Raw genomic sequence first — 18,000 nt, 5'->3', positions numbered from 1 at the left:
ACAAAGTACACTGCTGAGGGGAGCAGTGGGCAGCAGGAGAGGTCTGCGCGCCATGTGGGACCCTCGCTGGTGGCTGGAGATCGAACTGGCACTGTAGAGGCTGCGGGCAGCTTTGCAACCCAGCGCTCAACCGCTGCGCCACCAGGGAGGCCCTATAACTATTTAAAGACTATTTATTTAAAGATATCTTGCTGACTGTTGACCCTGTCAAGCCTCCTCATGAATGTCTTTATATTGTTTTATACTCTAAAAAGTAAATTTGATTGAAGAACAAAGATGACCTTTGGTGAGATTTTCTATTAAGGTCCCTAACAGTAAGGGGTATCATACAACTTTAAACCAGCACCAACTAACAAGAGGTACAGGTTAGTCTATGGTTAAGATAAACAAGACTCAATGGCAAGACTCAAGTTTTGCCAGTAATTCTGTAACTGTGGCTAGCAATGAACTTCTACACTTTGGTTTCCTCATCTCTGAAGCAAGTATATATTACTATTTTGGGGATTACAAAAAAAAAAAAATACAGCAGATGTGGGTTTTTTTAGTCTATAAGTTGAAAATGTAAAACAAATGTATGACAGGGTATACAGTTTCATTAAAATTAGGACTCCATAAAGGTCATACTTCAAATATAGAAGAGGTAATCCTAAAAGACCAGAAGGAAGAAATGAGTAAAATTGGACCACCACAGGGGAAAGGCTACTCTCCCTAACTTCTTATGAGTATCATTAAGATATAAAGACTGAGGGCCTCCCTGGTAGCCTAGGGATTAAGTCTCAGCACTATCACCTCTACAGTCTCAGTTTGATCCCTGGCCAGGGAGCTGACCCACATGCAGCAGCAGACCTCTCCTGTCTCTCCCACTGCTCCCCTCAGCAGTGCATCAGAGTAAATCTGCCTGTTCTGCTCCCCACTCTGTCTCTGGTGAATCCTCTCACCCCCACCCCCCACATCTCTGGCCTGCACCCCAGTTCTTCTATGCAAAAGATTTAAAGACTGACTAATGTAATCCTGTAGCAACCCTGAACACTACCTTAAGGCAATTTTAATTCTTAGGGAAGGAGTTATGAGCTGTTGGAATAAACAGCAGCTTTGTCTTCCTCACAGCCACATGCTAGATAACATTTCCTCATCTGGAAGCAGTAAGGTGTAGCCATGTTAGCTAAGGGAATGTGGCAGAAATGATAGAGTACTTTGTCCAAACCACATCTTTCAAAAGCGTTTTCTTTTCTACTGACTTGGATATAAATAACCACAAGGCCCTAAGATAACCCTTCTCAAATAGGGTTCCAAGTAAGAGAATTAAACTTTAATGCCCTAAAGTATCCACTGTACACAATGAATGTGATATAATTACTCAAATCAATTTCCTGAAGTTATTTTTCTAGAGAACTCAGGCTGAGAAAAGTTGGCCTAGAGGATGACAGAGCTACATGAGTCAAGGAACCAGGGTCCCTGAATAATTATAGAGAAATACTTACATGAAAAAGAAGTACATTGTGAATTTTGAGATCTACTTGTTTGGCAGCTTACACTAGTCCAATTAATAAATCACCATCAATTAACTCTTCCTTAACAAATGTTTGTTTACACCTACCTCTCAGTGAGCACACAAATAATCCTTATTTTTGTTTTTCTCCACATAATAGAAACGATTTATTCAATTCTGATATGGTGATGTTAAAATCACTTAGCAACAAAGTATATATACCTTTACATTTTAGTGAAAAGGTAGATCATTTATTTTAAAATTACAAATTATAATTTCAAGAAAAAAGATGTATCTATATACACTGACTTCACATACATACAGAAAAATTGGACCCTGACATCCTAAGGCTTCAAAAACCATTCACCAGCTTCCATACAAGCCTATTACTACTCAACAATGATTTAAAAATAACACGAGAATATCTTTCAGATGCAATGCTTTGTCATTCATTTGTACAGCTCACAAAGGCTGTTTTCACCCTCAGATCACCAGGTATACCAGGATATGATCCAAAACAAACCAGCCCAAATTTTTAAGAAAAACTGTTTTCGAGGAATCTCAATATCTCTTCTTCATCTGCTATGAGGATGCTGTCCCCACTCGCATGATTCTGAACAGCGTGTTGATGTTGTTGCTTCGAATTGCATCCCGACACGCAGTGATCACTTGGTTCTTTGGCTTCCCAACTGTATGAAAGGACACAAGAAATCAATACACTCCAAAAGATTACTAAAAATAAAGTTAAAAAAATATATAGTGAAGTTTAAAAATCAGAGGTCAGTTTTAAAGCAAAATAGGGTAAAGAGTTATATGGTATGCAAATTAAACTAATTTCTTTCACCCAGTCCCTAAAAGAGATACCTTCATAAGGGAATGCATCAAAACCAAACCTAAAAATCATCTCAAACCTAAAAACCAAAAGTCAGTTTTATAGAAAAGAATCAAAGCTCATTCCCCCTTAACAAAGATTATTTCTAAGAGGAGGTCAAAGCATTGACTTACAACAGCAGATTTCTGGCATACCTCTCTAGCTATATTCCTTCTTCCTTTATGTTAGAATGTTCTTTTTTGAAAAGGGAATGGAGGCATCACACTCCCAGACTTCAAACTATACTACAAAGCCATAATCATCAAAACTGCATGGTATTGGCACAAAAACAGACACACAGACCAATGGAAATGAATAGAAAATCCAGAAATAAACCCACAGATTTATGGCCAACTATGACAAAGGAGCAAAGACTATGCATTGGAGCAAAAAAAGTTTGTTCAATGAATGGTGCTGGGAAAACTGGGTCGCTACAGGCAAAAGAATGAAGCTTGACTACTACCTAACACCATGCACAAAAACCAACTCAAAATAGATTAAAGAACTAGACATAAGACCTGAAACCATAAAATACATAGAAGGAAATATAGGTGAAACACTACATGATATGCACATCAAAGACATCTTTACAGACACATCACCCAAAGCAGTGATAGTGAAGGCAAAGATAAACAGCTGGGACTACATTCAATTAAAGAGCTTCTGCACAGCAAAAGAGACAATAAGAAAAACAAAGAGAAACCCCACCAACTGGGAGAACAATTTTGCACACAACACTAATGATAAAGGACTGATCACAAAAATCTGCAAAGAGCTGATGAGACTCAACAAAAACAAAGAAAATAATCCAGTCAAAAAATGGGCAGAAGAGCTAAAAAGAAACTTCTCTGAAGAGTAAATGCAAATGGCCAAAAGGCATATGAAAAAATGTTCAACATCACTTGTAATCAGGGAAATGCAAATCAAAACTACCATAAGATACCATCTTACACCAGTGAGAATGGCACATATTAAAAAAACTAGCAACAACAAATGTTGGCGAGGTTGTGGAGAAAAAGGAATGCTCTTGCACTGTTGGTGGGAGTGCAAACTGGTCCAACCACTACGGAGAGCTGTGTGGAGATTTCTTGACCTACTAAACATAGAGCTTCCATATGATCCAGCAATTCCACTCCTAGGTATTTGCCCAAAGGACACAGAAACATCAATTCCAAAGAGCACCTGCACCCCTATGTTTATAGCAGCACTGTTTATAATAGCTAAGTTTTGGAAACAGCCCAAATGCCCAAAAATAGATGACTGGATCAAGAAGATGTGGTACATATATACCATGGAATATTACTCAGCATTCAAAAAAGATAAACACATGCAATTTGCAGCAACATGGATGGAGCTGGAAGGGATCATGCTCAGTGAAATAAGCCAGAAAGAAAAAGAAAAATACCGGATGGTCTCACTCATAGCAGGAATCTAGAAAACTCAAATAAGGGACCAGGAAAAAGAATAACTATAAGAAAGAAAATATCAAAATCAACAAAGAACTATGAACCAGAGACACTCTATGGGGGGTGGGGGGCAGGGAAAGGCAGGATTGGGGTCAAAATAATGGGGTTGTAATTGTATGGGAATATAAAAATAAATTTATTTTATTTTATTTTATTTTAAAGATTTATTTATTTATACAAGCACTGGGTACAGCCAGAAATGCGGGAGTGTGAGAGAATTCACCAGAGTCAGAGCGGGAGCAGAGCAGGCAGACTGATGAAGAATACACTGCTGAGGGGAGCAGCGGGCTGCAGGAGAGGTCTGCACGCCATGTGGGACCCTCCTCTGGTGGCCGGGGAGCAGCCGGAGATCGAACCGGTGCTGCAGAGGCTGCGGGCAGCTTCGCAACCCAGTGCTCAACCACTGCGCCTCCGGGGAGGCCCTAAAAATAAAATTTAAATTAAAAAAAAAAGAATGCTCTTTTTTGAAATTTTAAGTTGGACACAACTCATTAATTCTCAGTATCTCTTTTTTTCTAATAGGGGTATTTAAGTCTTGCCTCTTGGATATGTGATTATGAAGCTTATCTTTGGAAGATACAAAGTCTAAAAAAAGAGGTGAAAGTTTTTTTTCCCTTTAAAGTATGGAGACTAGGGCCTCCCCGGTAGCGCAGCGGTTGAGCGCTGGGTTGCGAAGCTGCCCGCAGCCTCTGCAGTGATGGTTCGATCCCCGGCTGCTCCCCGGCCACCGGAGGAAGGTCCCACATGGCGCAGACCTCTCCTGCCGCCCGCTGCTCCCCTCAGCAGTGTACTTCGGTCCTTCTGCCTGCTCTGCTCCCTGCTCTGCTCCCTGCTCTGGCTCTGGTGAATTCTCTCACCCTCCCGCACTTCTGACTGTACCCAGTGCTTGTATAAATAAATAAATAAACAAATCTTTAAAAAAAAAAACCAAAACTTTAAAAAAAAAAAAGTATGGAGACTAAAGCCAAATGATAAACTGAAACTCAAGTGGCCAGCACCAACATGAGTGTTAAAGTATGCTACTTTAGTCCCACTGTGAATTCTTTTTTGCTTTTTTTCATTTATTAAGGTGCCATTGGTTTACTAATATGAGTTCTTGAATCCACCACCGTCTTCAATGGTTCTCACCTCAAAATTACAGTCTAATTACAATGCTAGGAAAAGAGACTTACCACGCAGACGTCCTGCTCTCTGAATTGCCTGGTTTACTGCTTTGAGGTTTCCCAACAGTTCTGTGTGATTATTACAGCGAATTTTATATTCATTTAGCAAGTCTTTATTAAGATCATAGAGTTCCATATAGCGACTCTTCATTGTTTTCCTGCATAAATCAAGAGAAATTTAACATCATTGTACATCAATATGGCAGGCTTAAATGGAAACATTTGTAAATTTCTTAGCCATGAAAGGAAATCAGAAGATATTTAGTATGTAGTCATTACAACAATTTAACTTCTAAAATTTGCCTTGAGAATATTAAAAATTTTCTATCAAATATTCTATTTCTTCCAAATAAATGGAAGACAAATCCTTTGGTTATTAATCCAGCATTTGTTTGAAATTAGGAACCAAGAATTACCATGTTTTATATGCCCACTGTGCTGGGAGGATAGTGAGCAAGGTGACAGGCTAGAACCCAAATTTCAGAGTAATAATCACTAAACAAAACTGACCTATTTTTAATAAAAAATAAACCTCCTTGACATAACTAAACAATTCAGCTTCATATTTTATCTAGGTTTTAAAACCAAATGCATAAAATTGAAACCATGGTAAGACATTACTGTACAATGATGAAAAGGAATAAAATAAAATAAATAGTAATACCAAATGGTGGAAGGACATGGAACAACTGGAGGTCACCTGCACAACTGATGGGAATGCAAAGTGGGACAGCTACTTTGGAAAAGGATTTGGGGAGTTTCTTATAAAGTTACATATACCTACTTTACAACACAGCAATCCCACTATGCAAAATATTTACCCCAAATGAATGAAAACATGTGAGCAAAAAAACCTGTATGCAAATGTTTCTAGCAGTTTTATTCACAACCACCAAAGTCTGGAAACAACCCAAATGTGAACTGGTGACTGGGTAAGCAAAACACTTACTGTCACAACATGGATGAACTTCAAAGCCATCAGGGCAAATAAAAGTCAGACTCAAGAGTCTATACGCTATGATTTATTCCTTTATATGACTTTTTTTTTTAAAGATTTATTTATTTATACATATAAGAACTGGAGTACAGGCCAGAGGTGTGGGGTAAGAGGATTCACTAGAGACAGAGTGGGGAACAGAACAGGCAGATGGACTGAAACACACTGCTGAGGGGAGCAGCAGGTGAGTCAGAAGAGATCTGCTGCACCATGTGGGTCAGATCCCTGGCCGGGGATTGAACTCATGCTGCAGTGGCTGCGGATAGCTTCACAGGTTGCGTCTTAACCCCTTGTGCCACCAGGGAGGCCCTATATGACATCTTTTTTTTTTTTTTTAAAAGAGATAAATATCTTAGTAAAGATTTTATTTTTGCATAGAAGAACTGGGGTGTAGGCCAGAGATGCAGGGGGTGAGAGGATTCATCAGATACAGAGTAGGGAGCAGAACAAGTAGATCTACTGAAAATACACTGCTTAGGGGAGCAGTGGGCAAGACAGGAGAGGTCTGATACACCACGTGGGTCAGCTCCTTAGCTGGAAAGCAAACTCAGGCCACTGTGATGAGCCATTTAACCCCTAAGCCACCAGGGAGGTCCTTTATATGACACCTTAGAAAAGGTAAATCTATAGGGAGAGAAATCAGGGACTGGGGATTAAGAGAGGTACCTTTGCAGAAGCACAAGGATGATGGAAAGAGTCTATCGTGACTTTGGCAGCAGTAACACAATTACATAAGTTTCTCAAAATGTACAAGCAAAAGTAACAATAACAAATATGAAAAGGGTAAATTTCCTGAATTAAATTATAAATTATGTATCAACTAACATGACTTTAAAAGATAAAAACAAATATATACATATGAGGGTCTCTGAATGAAATATAAATAATTCAAGGAAAAAAGAATTTAGAGCTTGGCGGCCACTTCTCTCCAGTTTAGCATAGCCAAGTACCTAACGCCAGCAATAACTCTGATTTAAAAAGTGGTAGACTGTAAAATCAACATACAAAAATTAATAGTGCTTAGATACAAACAAAAAAACAAGAGGTACACTGTAGAAGAAAAATACTATTTACAATTGCAAAAAGAAAATACCTAGGCTTAAATTTAACAAGAAAATGTCTAATATCACCATGAAAAACCATCATCAAATACTCCTGAAAGATATAAAACATAATTTAAACATATATAAAGACATCATGTGTTTATCTAGCAAGACTGAACATCACTGTAATGATGTCAGGTCTTCCTAAGTAAATAACCTTAATGTGACCTCCATAAAAATTCCTACCTTTATTTTCTGGTTAATATAACTAAATATAATAATAAACTGTTAATGTTCACTGGAATGAACAAACAAGTACAAGTAGCCAGGAAAACTATAAAAAACAAAAGAGCAACAGAGGGTGAGGGTAGAGGCACCTAGCCACACCAGATATTAACAAAATGGTACTGTCTAATGAAGACACAAGATAAACCAAAAGATTGGCATGGAAAATTCTGAAAAGACACAACTGCATATGAAAATATATGACAAAAGTCAGCATCTCAAAGCAGTCATATTAAAACCAAAAAACTGTTATATAGAAAAAATATAACTGAATTTATTATACCAAATACCAGGGTAACTGGAACACCGACTCAAACGTAAAAGAGGAAAACATAAATCTACCAAAAGAATACATAGGTGAATCATTCTATACCTGGCACAAAAAGTGACTTTTCTAATTAGAACTCAAAATATAGAGGCATTAAGGAAAAGGCTAATAAATTTGATTATATAAGAATTTTAATAAGCATGTACCTGACAAAATAATAAAATTTTTAAAAACCACAAGTATTTACTGAACAAAAATATTTACAACTCATATTAAAAAAATGGAATAATATACCAGTATATAGTAGACAAAAGAAATAAACAATTCACAACAAAAGAAATCTGATGGCCCTTAAAACAATATAAAAAATGTTTAACACTTCTCATATAAAATAAAATTAAAGGGCCTCCACTGGTGGCGCAGCAGTTGAGCACTGGGCTGTGAAGCTGCCCACAGCCTCTGCAGCACTGGTTCAACCCCAGGCCACCGGTGAGGGTCCCACATGGCGCGCAGACCTCTCCTGCTGCTCGCTGCTCCCCTCAGCAGTGTACTTCATCAGTCTCCCTGCTCTGCTCCCCACTCTGGCTCTAGTGAATTCTCTCACCCTCCTGCGCTTCTGACTGTACCCAGTGCTTGTATAAATAAATAAATTTTTAAAAAAATTTAATTAAATTAAAACGAGACCATTTCTCATCCATCAAATCAGTAAATAATCAAGGCAAGTTTAAAGGCAAACAGGGACTCTCTTAGAGTACTGAAGGGAACGCAAAATGATATAATAATTCCTGGAGGGGGACAGAATAAACTGAGACTGATTCAGTAAAATTTTTCACCAGTGATAGAGGAAGTTATGTGCTGACCAGGTCAGAGGCAGGAGAGTGCCAGCATCCCAGCACTTTCCCAGTATGTTCTTTCTCAGAAGTCCCTCCTCCCCTGGGAGAAAACACTCTCTCATATGATAGTCTGTTCCCTGCATTTCTTTATATTTTTTTATCACCTGTGTATGCTTCCCAATGATATGGTTTAATCTTGTCCATTTCCAAATTATATAAATGGAAGCATTTTTTACATAGTCTTTTGAGTCTTACATCTTCCAATCTTCATTACATTTCTGAGATCTGTCCACGTTACATGTCACCGTGATACCTGCATTCTTGTGGTGCTGCAGCATTCCACCGTGTGGACACATCATAACAGGGCAATCACTCTGGTGAGGTTAGTTTGAATTGTTCCTATTTGGTATATATATTTTTTTTTTAAAGATTTATTTATTTATTTATACAAGCACTGGGTACAGTCAGAAGCACAGGAGGGTGAGAAAATTCACCAGAGCCAGAGCGGGGAGCAGAACAGGAAGACTGATGAAGTACACTGCTGAGAGGAGCAGCGGGCGCGAGAGGAGAGGTCTGCGTGCCATGTGGGACCCTCGCTGGTGGCCGGGGATCAAACCGGCGCTGCAGAGGCTGCAGGCAGCTTTGCAGCCCAGTACTCAACCGCTGTGCCACCGGGGAGGCCCCCATTTGGTATTCTTATGAACAATGCCTTTACAAGCATACTTACACCAAAAAGCTTGGTTTAAGGCCTCCATGGTGGCCTAAGGGTTAAATCTCATCTCTTTCACCTCTATGGCCTGAGTTCGAATCCTGGCCAGGGAGCTGACCCACATGGCTCAGCAGACCTTTCCTGTCTTGCCTGCTGTTCCCCTAAGCAGTGTATTTCAGTCAATCCACCTGTTCTGCTTCCCACTCTGTCGCTGGTGAATCCTCTCACTCCCTATACCTCTGGCCTACACCCCAATTCTTCACCAAAAAAAGATTTAAAAAAAAATGTCCTGGTTTATATGTACATGAGTTTCTTTAAGTTATAAACCAAGAGTGGAATTGCTGGGTCATAAGGAGTACACATTCTCAACTTTACTGACAACACCAAGTTATTTTCCACAGTCAATGTACCAATTCACGCACCTACCAGTAGCATCGAAGAGCTGCTATTCCATAGTGCTGACATTTTTAACCCTACATCTGTCCTGGTCATGATAAATACTCACATGTCCCTCATCAGACGAGCATCCTCAGCACGGACCAGCAAACTTCGGATCAGATTAGAATTGTCAGCCATGTCAGCACTGAGCTTTTGGTGCACTGAATGATATTCATCCACCTAGAGACCACAAACACTGAGGAATCAAAAAGGCCTCACAAACTTCTTTAAAACTAATCAGATTAGGAAGACACTGTCTACAACACACTGGCCTTCTTTTTCCCCTGTCTGAGGATGCCATCTTCTCTCTCTCTCATGCTTTGGCTCCTCACTGAGACAGTCTGCGTTGCCTCCCACACTGAAGACAACCTTCCACTTGGATCCGTCCCCTGTCTTAGCACTCCCAGTCCTAGCAACACACATATTAACACTCCAGGGACCTGGGTGGCAATGCCGTCATAACTGGAACAGGTCACAATCCTTGTTTTTCTTTTTTTCTTTTGATTTTGGGTTGTTTAAAGCACGAAACCAGGGAGGCAAATAAATACTAGAGACAAGATGGAGGACTTGCAAAGGAAAATGCTATTAAAAATGTAAAGTGTCCCCCTAAACTAAGCAAGAAAGCAGACAGTCAAGAGCCAACCACTCACTTTTATAGAAGAAATTCTTTAATGAGTAGATTCTCCAATACTTGTTCAATTTTGACTTTATGAATTTGCATAACTACTTTAAAACATGACTATCGTCTACATGTATTTGTGGTATTGTTAATATTCTAAGAGAAATGTTTCAAAGATGTTTCAAAGACTATTGGATGATCATGTTCTCACAAATGCCTCTACTTGGCGTCCTCACCTTAACCAGCACCTTTCGTAATTCCTCAAAGTAGATGGGGAAATTAGCTTCTACCTGAAGGTCTTCAATAGCAAATATGACGCCATTGACTGGATGATATCGCCAGCCAGATCAATATCATCAGTATTTATGGTGATCTATCCAGAGAAAAAAAAGAGACAAGTTTAGCAATCTCAGATATTGTCTCATACAAATTTAGCTGAAATGGGACTAAATTTCCCCATATTCAACATATTTATGGAGCTTACATTTATATGTGGTGATGACTAAGATAAGGATAGCCCTCAAGGAAATTACAAATCAAATTCATTATTTCTAGCAGCAGGCTAAAAGATGGATACTCTAGCCTTCCAAAATAAATAACAAAATCACTCGAACAGTGAAAGTGTTTTCCTCTATAGTCCCAACCCTTTCCAAATTAGAAGAGGTACAGGGTAAGAAGGAGGAAGACAGAAAACCACTGTTCTAGATAGATTATACCTCAGTGCCTACAAAGATAACACAACAGACTAAATTGAAATGTGATTTTATGACCTTGAAATTGGTGCCTCACTTTGCACTAAAAGGTAAATACTGCATACAAAATCTATGTCCATCACAATAAACATTACCTCTCCGTTAAGTCTTATTTTTATATACAGCTGGCCACCATTCCGTAAGGATGTGAAACACACTTGAAATGGAGCATTCTGAATGTTAATGTCTTCTGGTAACAGAAAGTTCTGGCTGAGCCACATAACAACCTTAAAAATGAATAGGATGCAATGAATTTCCATTTTTAAAGTACGTTCCCTCTTCCCACCTTATACATGTTCTTAAGTAACCTTTGTAGTTACATCTGGTTCTACAATTTTCATTTTCTACTTACACATAATCTCACACACAATATAGAAATGACTTGGGCATAATGCTAATCCTGTTTACATGATAGCTATCTGGTGCTATCTCCTGGATAATGTAATCTACTTAAAAGTATTCCATTCCAGGGCCTCCCTGGTAGCGCAGGGGTTGAGCAGAGCACTGTGAAGCTATCAGCAGCCTTTGCAGCACAAGTTTGATCCCTGGCTGGCCATGGAGCTACCCACATGGCGCAGACCTCTCCTGACTCACCTGCTGCTCCCCTCAGCAGTGTATTTCAGTCTGCCTGTTCTGTTCCCCTCTCTGTCTCTGGTAAATCCTCTCACCCCCTGCACCTCTGGCCTGTACCCCAGTTCTCATATGCATAAATAAATCTTTAAAAAAAAATTCCATTCTTTAAAAAAATTTAAACGAAGCCTGTATGCACACTCAGCACAGACTACACCTACACAATAAGTTTTTGTATTAATTATAATAATACTTTACAGAGGTTTGCTACACAGGTGTCACGTAAGAACCACCTGTGAGGCCTTCTGGAAGAGTCTACCTCTAGAGTTTCTGATTCTATAACCTGAAAAGGATCCTGAATTCTACACCATTGAAAACCCTCACGGAGAATTCTCAAGTCCAGCCAAGGTTAAAAGTCCGCTGGTTCTTAGTCCTTTAAGCTATAGTAGGTGCTGTCACACTAATTATGTGATCATCAGAGGTCCACTTCATTACAAAACTACCCCCACTAACAGACAAGGGAGTTTCCCCAGATCGCCAGGAATTTAATTAATTAAGGTAACACTTGAATCCAAGAGTGTTCCTAGCTGCAAGCCCGTCTCTTTCCATTTTGATATGGGCTGCTCTTGACACTCTGCGTCAAGAACATACTAAGACCCTAACAAAAGAAAAAGGGGAATGAAAAACTGGTAAAAATTTACCTGTAATTAAGGAATTGCTCAGGTAAATAACAGGTATAGTTTTTCAAAATGAGAGAAGCCATTTCAGCAATATTTTTGTTACAGGTCATAAGCCAACTCCAAACCACATAACTTTCATGTCATAATCACTGCACCAAGTGACACATTCATGTAACATCCCCCTACCTAGAAAATAACAGCTGAAGGATTCTAAAATGCAGAAGTACCGCAAGAAAAAAGCCAGACACTCACCCTCTGAGCACGTTCTGCAATAACAAAGTTCACATAACCGAGTGGTTCGCTGGCAGCATCTGGGCTGGTCAGGGCATACGTGGAGAATCGGGGGAGCTGTCTTGTCAACTCAAATACATGAAACTGGGTGCTGTGGCCAATCCGTGGAAGAGAATTGTTTGGTACAGAACATTATTTCAAAAAATGTAAGGTCCACAAAATAAATGTAAAACCACTACTGGGTCATCATGTTGATATCGAAGGGTTTCACTAAAAAAGAAACCCTAGAAAAATGTGAGGTTTGTTCAAGCACTACTCACAGGTCTTGGGACTTAGAAATAACAGGAGTCTACAGTGACACTAAAGGGACTAAAACACCCTAAAAGGAACGTGAAAAGGCTGCATCTTCTACAAATCTAGTGGCATCTCCTCACTTGTGAGGTTCTGTATAACTTTACTAAAGAGGTACAGCCAAAAAAAAAAAAAAAAAAAAAAAAAAAGAGGTACAGTCAAAATCTTGTAATCTAAGTATCTAAGTGGCTAAAATTAGAAGTTTATAAATCATCATGTAGCCACATTTTTGGAACTCTTAAGATTATAAGATCATCTGACTAAAACCAGAAAATACCAACTAAAATTTAAATGCCCTTTTTCCCCTTAAATAAAAGGTGATAGAAAAGCTTGCCTGAAAGGGTAGGACCATTAAATGGCTTGTCTGCCCCAGAAAGCCATCACATACTGGGATGTCTACACATCCTCTACCCTCTAATTGCAATCTGGAAATGAACTGAAACTTGAAAAGGGTCACCTGCTTCTGTAACCCACGAAGACCTTCAAGTGCAGGTCCACAGGGACATCCTTGGGAGGTGAGATTGGGATGCGGATTGAACTGGAGAGGTTGTGAATGCTGGGGTGTACCACATGGCTTTCACCCAGAAAAATTCCCTCTGCAAAAATCAATACTGCTCGGATGATAGTGTCTGCAAAGAAGAGAGAAAACAGCATCTCAAGAATCACTCCAAGATGGCACAGGTGCCTACAAAGCCAGCAATAAATAATTTCTTACCATTAGATGTGGAAATACACAATTCTGCATGAGCAGCTTGAATCTCACTCCCCAGATTCACCGAGAGGGCAGTGTGGAGCTTGGTATTGGCTGGGATGATGCCCCGATGCCCATCAGCCTCATTCAGTGGGCTGCTCAAGTCAGCCTGCAAAACACCCCATTCACTTCCAACTCAGTCAACAAAACAGTGAACTAACACCAATTTTAAATAATATGGCCACAAAGCCTTCCTGGTGGCCTAGGGGTTAAGTCTCAGCGCTATCATCTCTACCGCCTGAATTTGATTATGCAGCAGACCTCTCCTATCTCTCCTGCTGCTGCCCTTAGTGGACTTCAGTGGATCCACCTGTATTGCTCCTCTGTCTCTGGTGAGTCCTCTCACCCCACGCACCTCTGGCTTACACCCCAGTTCTTCTACGCAAAGGAAAAAAAAGAAAAAAGAAAAAGGTATTTGTTCTTGCTTTTTCACTTAATACCACAGATATCCTTCCCTATCAGACCAAGTATATAGGCACTTTATTCTTTTAAGCTGCTTATTACAATTCCCTAGGACATACTCCCTACTACAGATCAACATTTAAGCGGCCTCCAACTGTTTATTCCTACAAATAGTGCTGTAGTAAATGTCTTTGAATACCCTTGCAAATATTTCTATAGTTTAGGTTATATACATGGAGAATTTCTAGACCAAATACATGCCCCCTTAATCCTGGCCCTGGCAAAGAAGCTAAAGCAGTGGCACATCTGCCAGCGAGTCGGGGGGAGCCCAGGCTCTGGTAGACATCAACACTCATTTGCCAATCCTTCCGGTCATTCTAAACTTTTCAGATCCCATTTCCTTCACTTTAGGACCTACCTTGGCGTTTTCCTCATAGTTTCGGAGTTCCAGCAACAGATTTTGTTTTTTCTGGCTCAGCTCTCGGATCAGGTCCTGCTCTATGCTGGTGTCCATGAGATTCCCTCTCATTTCAGCTGTGCCTGGCAGGTAGCCCCGGACTGCACCAAAAGAAACACTCATCAGAACAAGGAACGTCACAACATGACTAGGTCTAGTAGCAAGTCATCAATTACATGTCCTTAAAAACCAAAAACCTATGTTTTCATCTCCCCAACTTGGGTGAAATTATTAGAATAAGAGAATATCAATACTAATGCTTCATAGTGGGATAACTTGTATTCCCACCCAATCAAATTAAAAGTCTGACTTTTCAAGGATTTAGCTCGACCCTGTTTACTTTCCTCATCCCCATTTACTTTCCCCATCCACAGAGCAGCAGATTAACTGCATGCGGCCATCCATCCGGTAATCTCCCTCTACCACACCAGCAACTGCAGAAGAAAAGTTGTCTTTAAAGATGACTTCCCCTGTTCGGTCACTTCGAGCATCGACCTGCAAAAAAAAAAAAAAAAAATCAAAAATAAGAAATTGAAACACTGCCTAGGCTAGTTTTTTAGAGTTGAAATTAGTTGCAAATGTCAGTTTGTCTAGCAGTTTTCGAGAGCACCCTCTGGAGGCCTCTGACTTCTCAGAAGGTACCTAAGACCATTGGGGTCAGGGGGACATTAAGGGGCCTCAACCAGCTTGCTTTCTTCCTTTAAAATAAATAGATAGGAGCCATTTTACATCATGATCTTCATATAACATTTCATTTGAGGAAATGCATTGGCTGAGAGGCAGTACATACAGTACACACAGCCTAGTACAAAAGCCCAAACAGATTTCAGCTCTGCTACTTACTACCTATGGGATCTCAGGCAAGTTTCTTAACCATCCTGAGCTTGGGCTTCTCATCCAGGGAACAAGAAGAAAATGAAAATAACAGCACATGCACCTCACAGAGTTATAGAGTCCTACAAGAGTTAACACATGTAAAGCACTGGGAACAGGTCTGACCCATAAACGATGAAAGAAATGTCAGCTCTGTTTAAAAGGTTATTTTTATTACATAGAAATGTATAAAGTATATTTATATCTAAAGTTTGAAAAATTTTAAGCTAGCCCAATCTTCCACCGTAACATTCTATAATACCCACTTTAGATACCCTCCTCTTCCAATCAAAACCATCCAGATATTTTACTTTCTCCTGTTCTCTTTCAGTCTCCTCAAGAGAGGCAAACAGGGCCTTCCTGGTGCAGAGGTTGAGTGCTGGGCTGCGAAGCTGCCCGCAGCCTCTGCAGTGCCGGTTTGATCCCTGGCCACAGGCGAGGGTCCCACATGGCACGCAGACTTCTCCTGGCGCACCCGCTGCTCCCCTCAGCAGTATATTCATCGGTCTGCCTCTTCTGCTCCCCGCTCTGGCTCTGGTGAATTCTCTCACCCTCCCGTGCTTCTGACTGTACCCAGTGCTTGTATAAATAAATAAATAAATCTTTAAAAAAAAATTTAAAAAAAAAGAGAGGTAAACAACTGACTGATCAGAAACCAAATGTATCTCCAAACAACAAAAATGATTTTGTTCCAAACAAGAACACATATATTAGCAACAAAAGGCTAGCTGAAGACCAGTATTTTCTAATTCTTGAATCAAATATAATTTATATTCCCACAGAATATGGTCCATTTTACAGACTTTGAAGTTTCTTAACAAGTAACTACACAGTCTCATCTTACAGTTTTTAATATCCACACCAAAGACTCTATCAGGTGGAGAAACAGGAACCAACATAATAGCTGCTTAGACCCTGTTCTTTATACAGCACAAAAGGAAGGTTATATGGTACCAGGCAAAAGCCAAGGAAAATCAAAGAAAAGACAGGAATTAACTGATCTCGCCAGCAATGCAGCACTGACAGATCAGAAAAGTAGGAACATGGTATCCATGGAGATCTGGCAACCTTTTAGTTTCTAGCAAGACAATCCTGACTTGCCAAGACTGCAGAAATTCTGATTGGAAGTTAAAAAGGGAAAGAAAGCAAAAAGATTTTACTTTGAAGTCACAGCTAGAAAAACAATATAACATAATTGTTCCCATTATTTTTCAGAAACTCTCAAAGACTTATTAAAACTACTATAGAAACAGTTCATTATTAGCTTATTAAAGTTCCCTTTTTTATTAGGATCATCCTAGTTGAATGGATCCTCATTCCTTCAAAGATGAGATTTAGAGAAAACCTTCCTAGAGATTTCCCCCCAAATAGGGCTTATACGACCAAAGGACACTTACTCAATAGTACTGACCACTACAGAAAAAAAATGTGGAAAGAGGATGAAGTTAAGGTTGAAAACACAGTCCAGCAATACATGCTTGTATTCTCAAGTTACTGTTCTGAATCACATAGCTGATACATCTCAGACAGTTAATACTCAGAACGCTGCTATTTAGACTTACCTTCCCATTGGACCAACCAGTTATCAGTTCACATACTCCATCAGAATTAAGGTCAAAAGCATGAATGCTCACCGCATAATTTTTGGACTGAAAAGGAATTTCAACAATTAATATAGAAGCCTCTCAATAACGATCAAATTATTGAATATTGAGAGGTTAAGTCATACTAACTTTAATTCTCCAATAGCGGGATGTTTTGTCATAAACTCCAACTGTGCCATTGGAAAGGGCATAGCCAAATCGACTGCCATACATGGGGCAAAGAGAGGTGATTTTCTGCAAAAAATAATAAACAAAAATACACCTGTCCATTAAGGTTCATTTTAATGTGAAGCATGGCTTTATAAAATTTTATGTCTTGCTACAAATCTGTTAAAACTAGGTATCAATGCACTTCCAATTCATTAACTGGGAATGTTTTCCCCTTCACTGTGATCCATGTCAAGATGACATGGACCCTCAGAATTATTTAAGCATATTATTAATTTAAAAAAACAACCAGAGTGGGCCTCCCTGGTGGCACAAGGGTTGAGCACAGCACTGTAAGGCTATCCATAGCTTCTGCAGCACGAGTTCAATCCCTGGCCAGGGAACTACCCACACAGCACAGCAGACCTCTTCTGTCTCGCCCACTGCTCCCCTCAGCAGTGTATTTCAGTCAATCTGCCTGATCTGTTCCCCTCTCTGTCTCTGGTGAATCCTCTCACCCCGTCCCACACCTCTGGCCTGTACCCCAGTTCTTGTATGCACAAATAAATAAATCTTTAAAAAAAAAAACAACCCATGGTAAGATTGGTAAGATTCAGGAATTAAGGAGGAAATAAACTGGCATACATGATCTAGATTATGTATAATAGATGTTATACACATTAACTCAAGATACTTAATGGTTATTCCAGTTTCCTTAACTTGTAATATCCTACAGTCTAAATTTTAAAGATTTGCAAAATCCACAATTAAATTATCTTTGCCAGGGAAAGGTTTTCAAAAATGCTAGGGAAAGGTTTTCAAAAATGAAAACCTAAGGACTTAAGTATGTGTACATAACAATATTCAAATGTGTGTTACCAGAAATATTTCTAGGACTGTTCAAGGAGCTGACCTCCTTAAAAGGATAAAATTTTAGATACTGTGGCCTCCATGGTAGCCTAGGGGTTAAGTCTCAGCACTATCACCTCTACAGCCTGAGT

The 18,000-nt window shown here is 39.6% G+C and overlaps 2 protein-coding genes across 2 annotated transcripts in view; both read right to left on the bottom strand.

Moving 5' to 3' along the window:
• LOC119250405 (carboxylesterase 5A-like) overlaps positions 1-1,157 on the bottom strand; it is a 30,095-nt gene extending 28,938 nt beyond the window's left edge. The window contains exon 1 of the mRNA XM_037518133.2: positions 1,106-1,157. Coding sequence (XP_037374030.2) covers positions 1,106-1,157 — 52 coding nt within the window. The remainder of the gene's footprint in view (positions 1-1,105) is intronic.
• A 442-nt stretch (positions 1,158-1,599) lies between these two features.
• Positions 1,600-18,000, bottom strand: part of LOC119250334 (Bardet-Biedl syndrome 2 protein homolog) — a 20,079-nt gene continuing 3,678 nt past the window's right edge. Inside the window, 13 exon segments of the mRNA XM_037518079.2 lie at positions 1,600-2,178; positions 4,999-5,147; positions 9,630-9,742; positions 10,418-10,494; positions 10,497-10,554; positions 11,029-11,160; positions 12,436-12,565; positions 13,223-13,394; positions 13,481-13,625; positions 14,337-14,476; positions 14,735-14,870; positions 16,811-16,897; positions 16,982-17,086. Coding sequence (XP_037373976.1) covers positions 2,072-2,178; positions 4,999-5,147; positions 9,630-9,742; positions 10,418-10,494; positions 10,497-10,554; positions 11,029-11,160; positions 12,436-12,565; positions 13,223-13,394; positions 13,481-13,625; positions 14,337-14,476; positions 14,735-14,870; positions 16,811-16,897; positions 16,982-17,086 — 1,551 coding nt within the window. The 3' untranslated portion in view covers positions 1,600-2,071.

Source organism: Talpa occidentalis, unplaced genomic scaffold, assembly GCF_014898055.3.
Source record: "Talpa occidentalis isolate TD23 unplaced genomic scaffold, MPIMG_talOcc4v2.1 talOcc4.17, whole genome shotgun sequence".
NCBI classification, from domain to species: Eukaryota; Metazoa; Chordata; class Mammalia; order Eulipotyphla; family Talpidae; genus Talpa; species Talpa occidentalis.
This window is presented reverse-complemented; position numbering and strand designations above follow the sequence as displayed.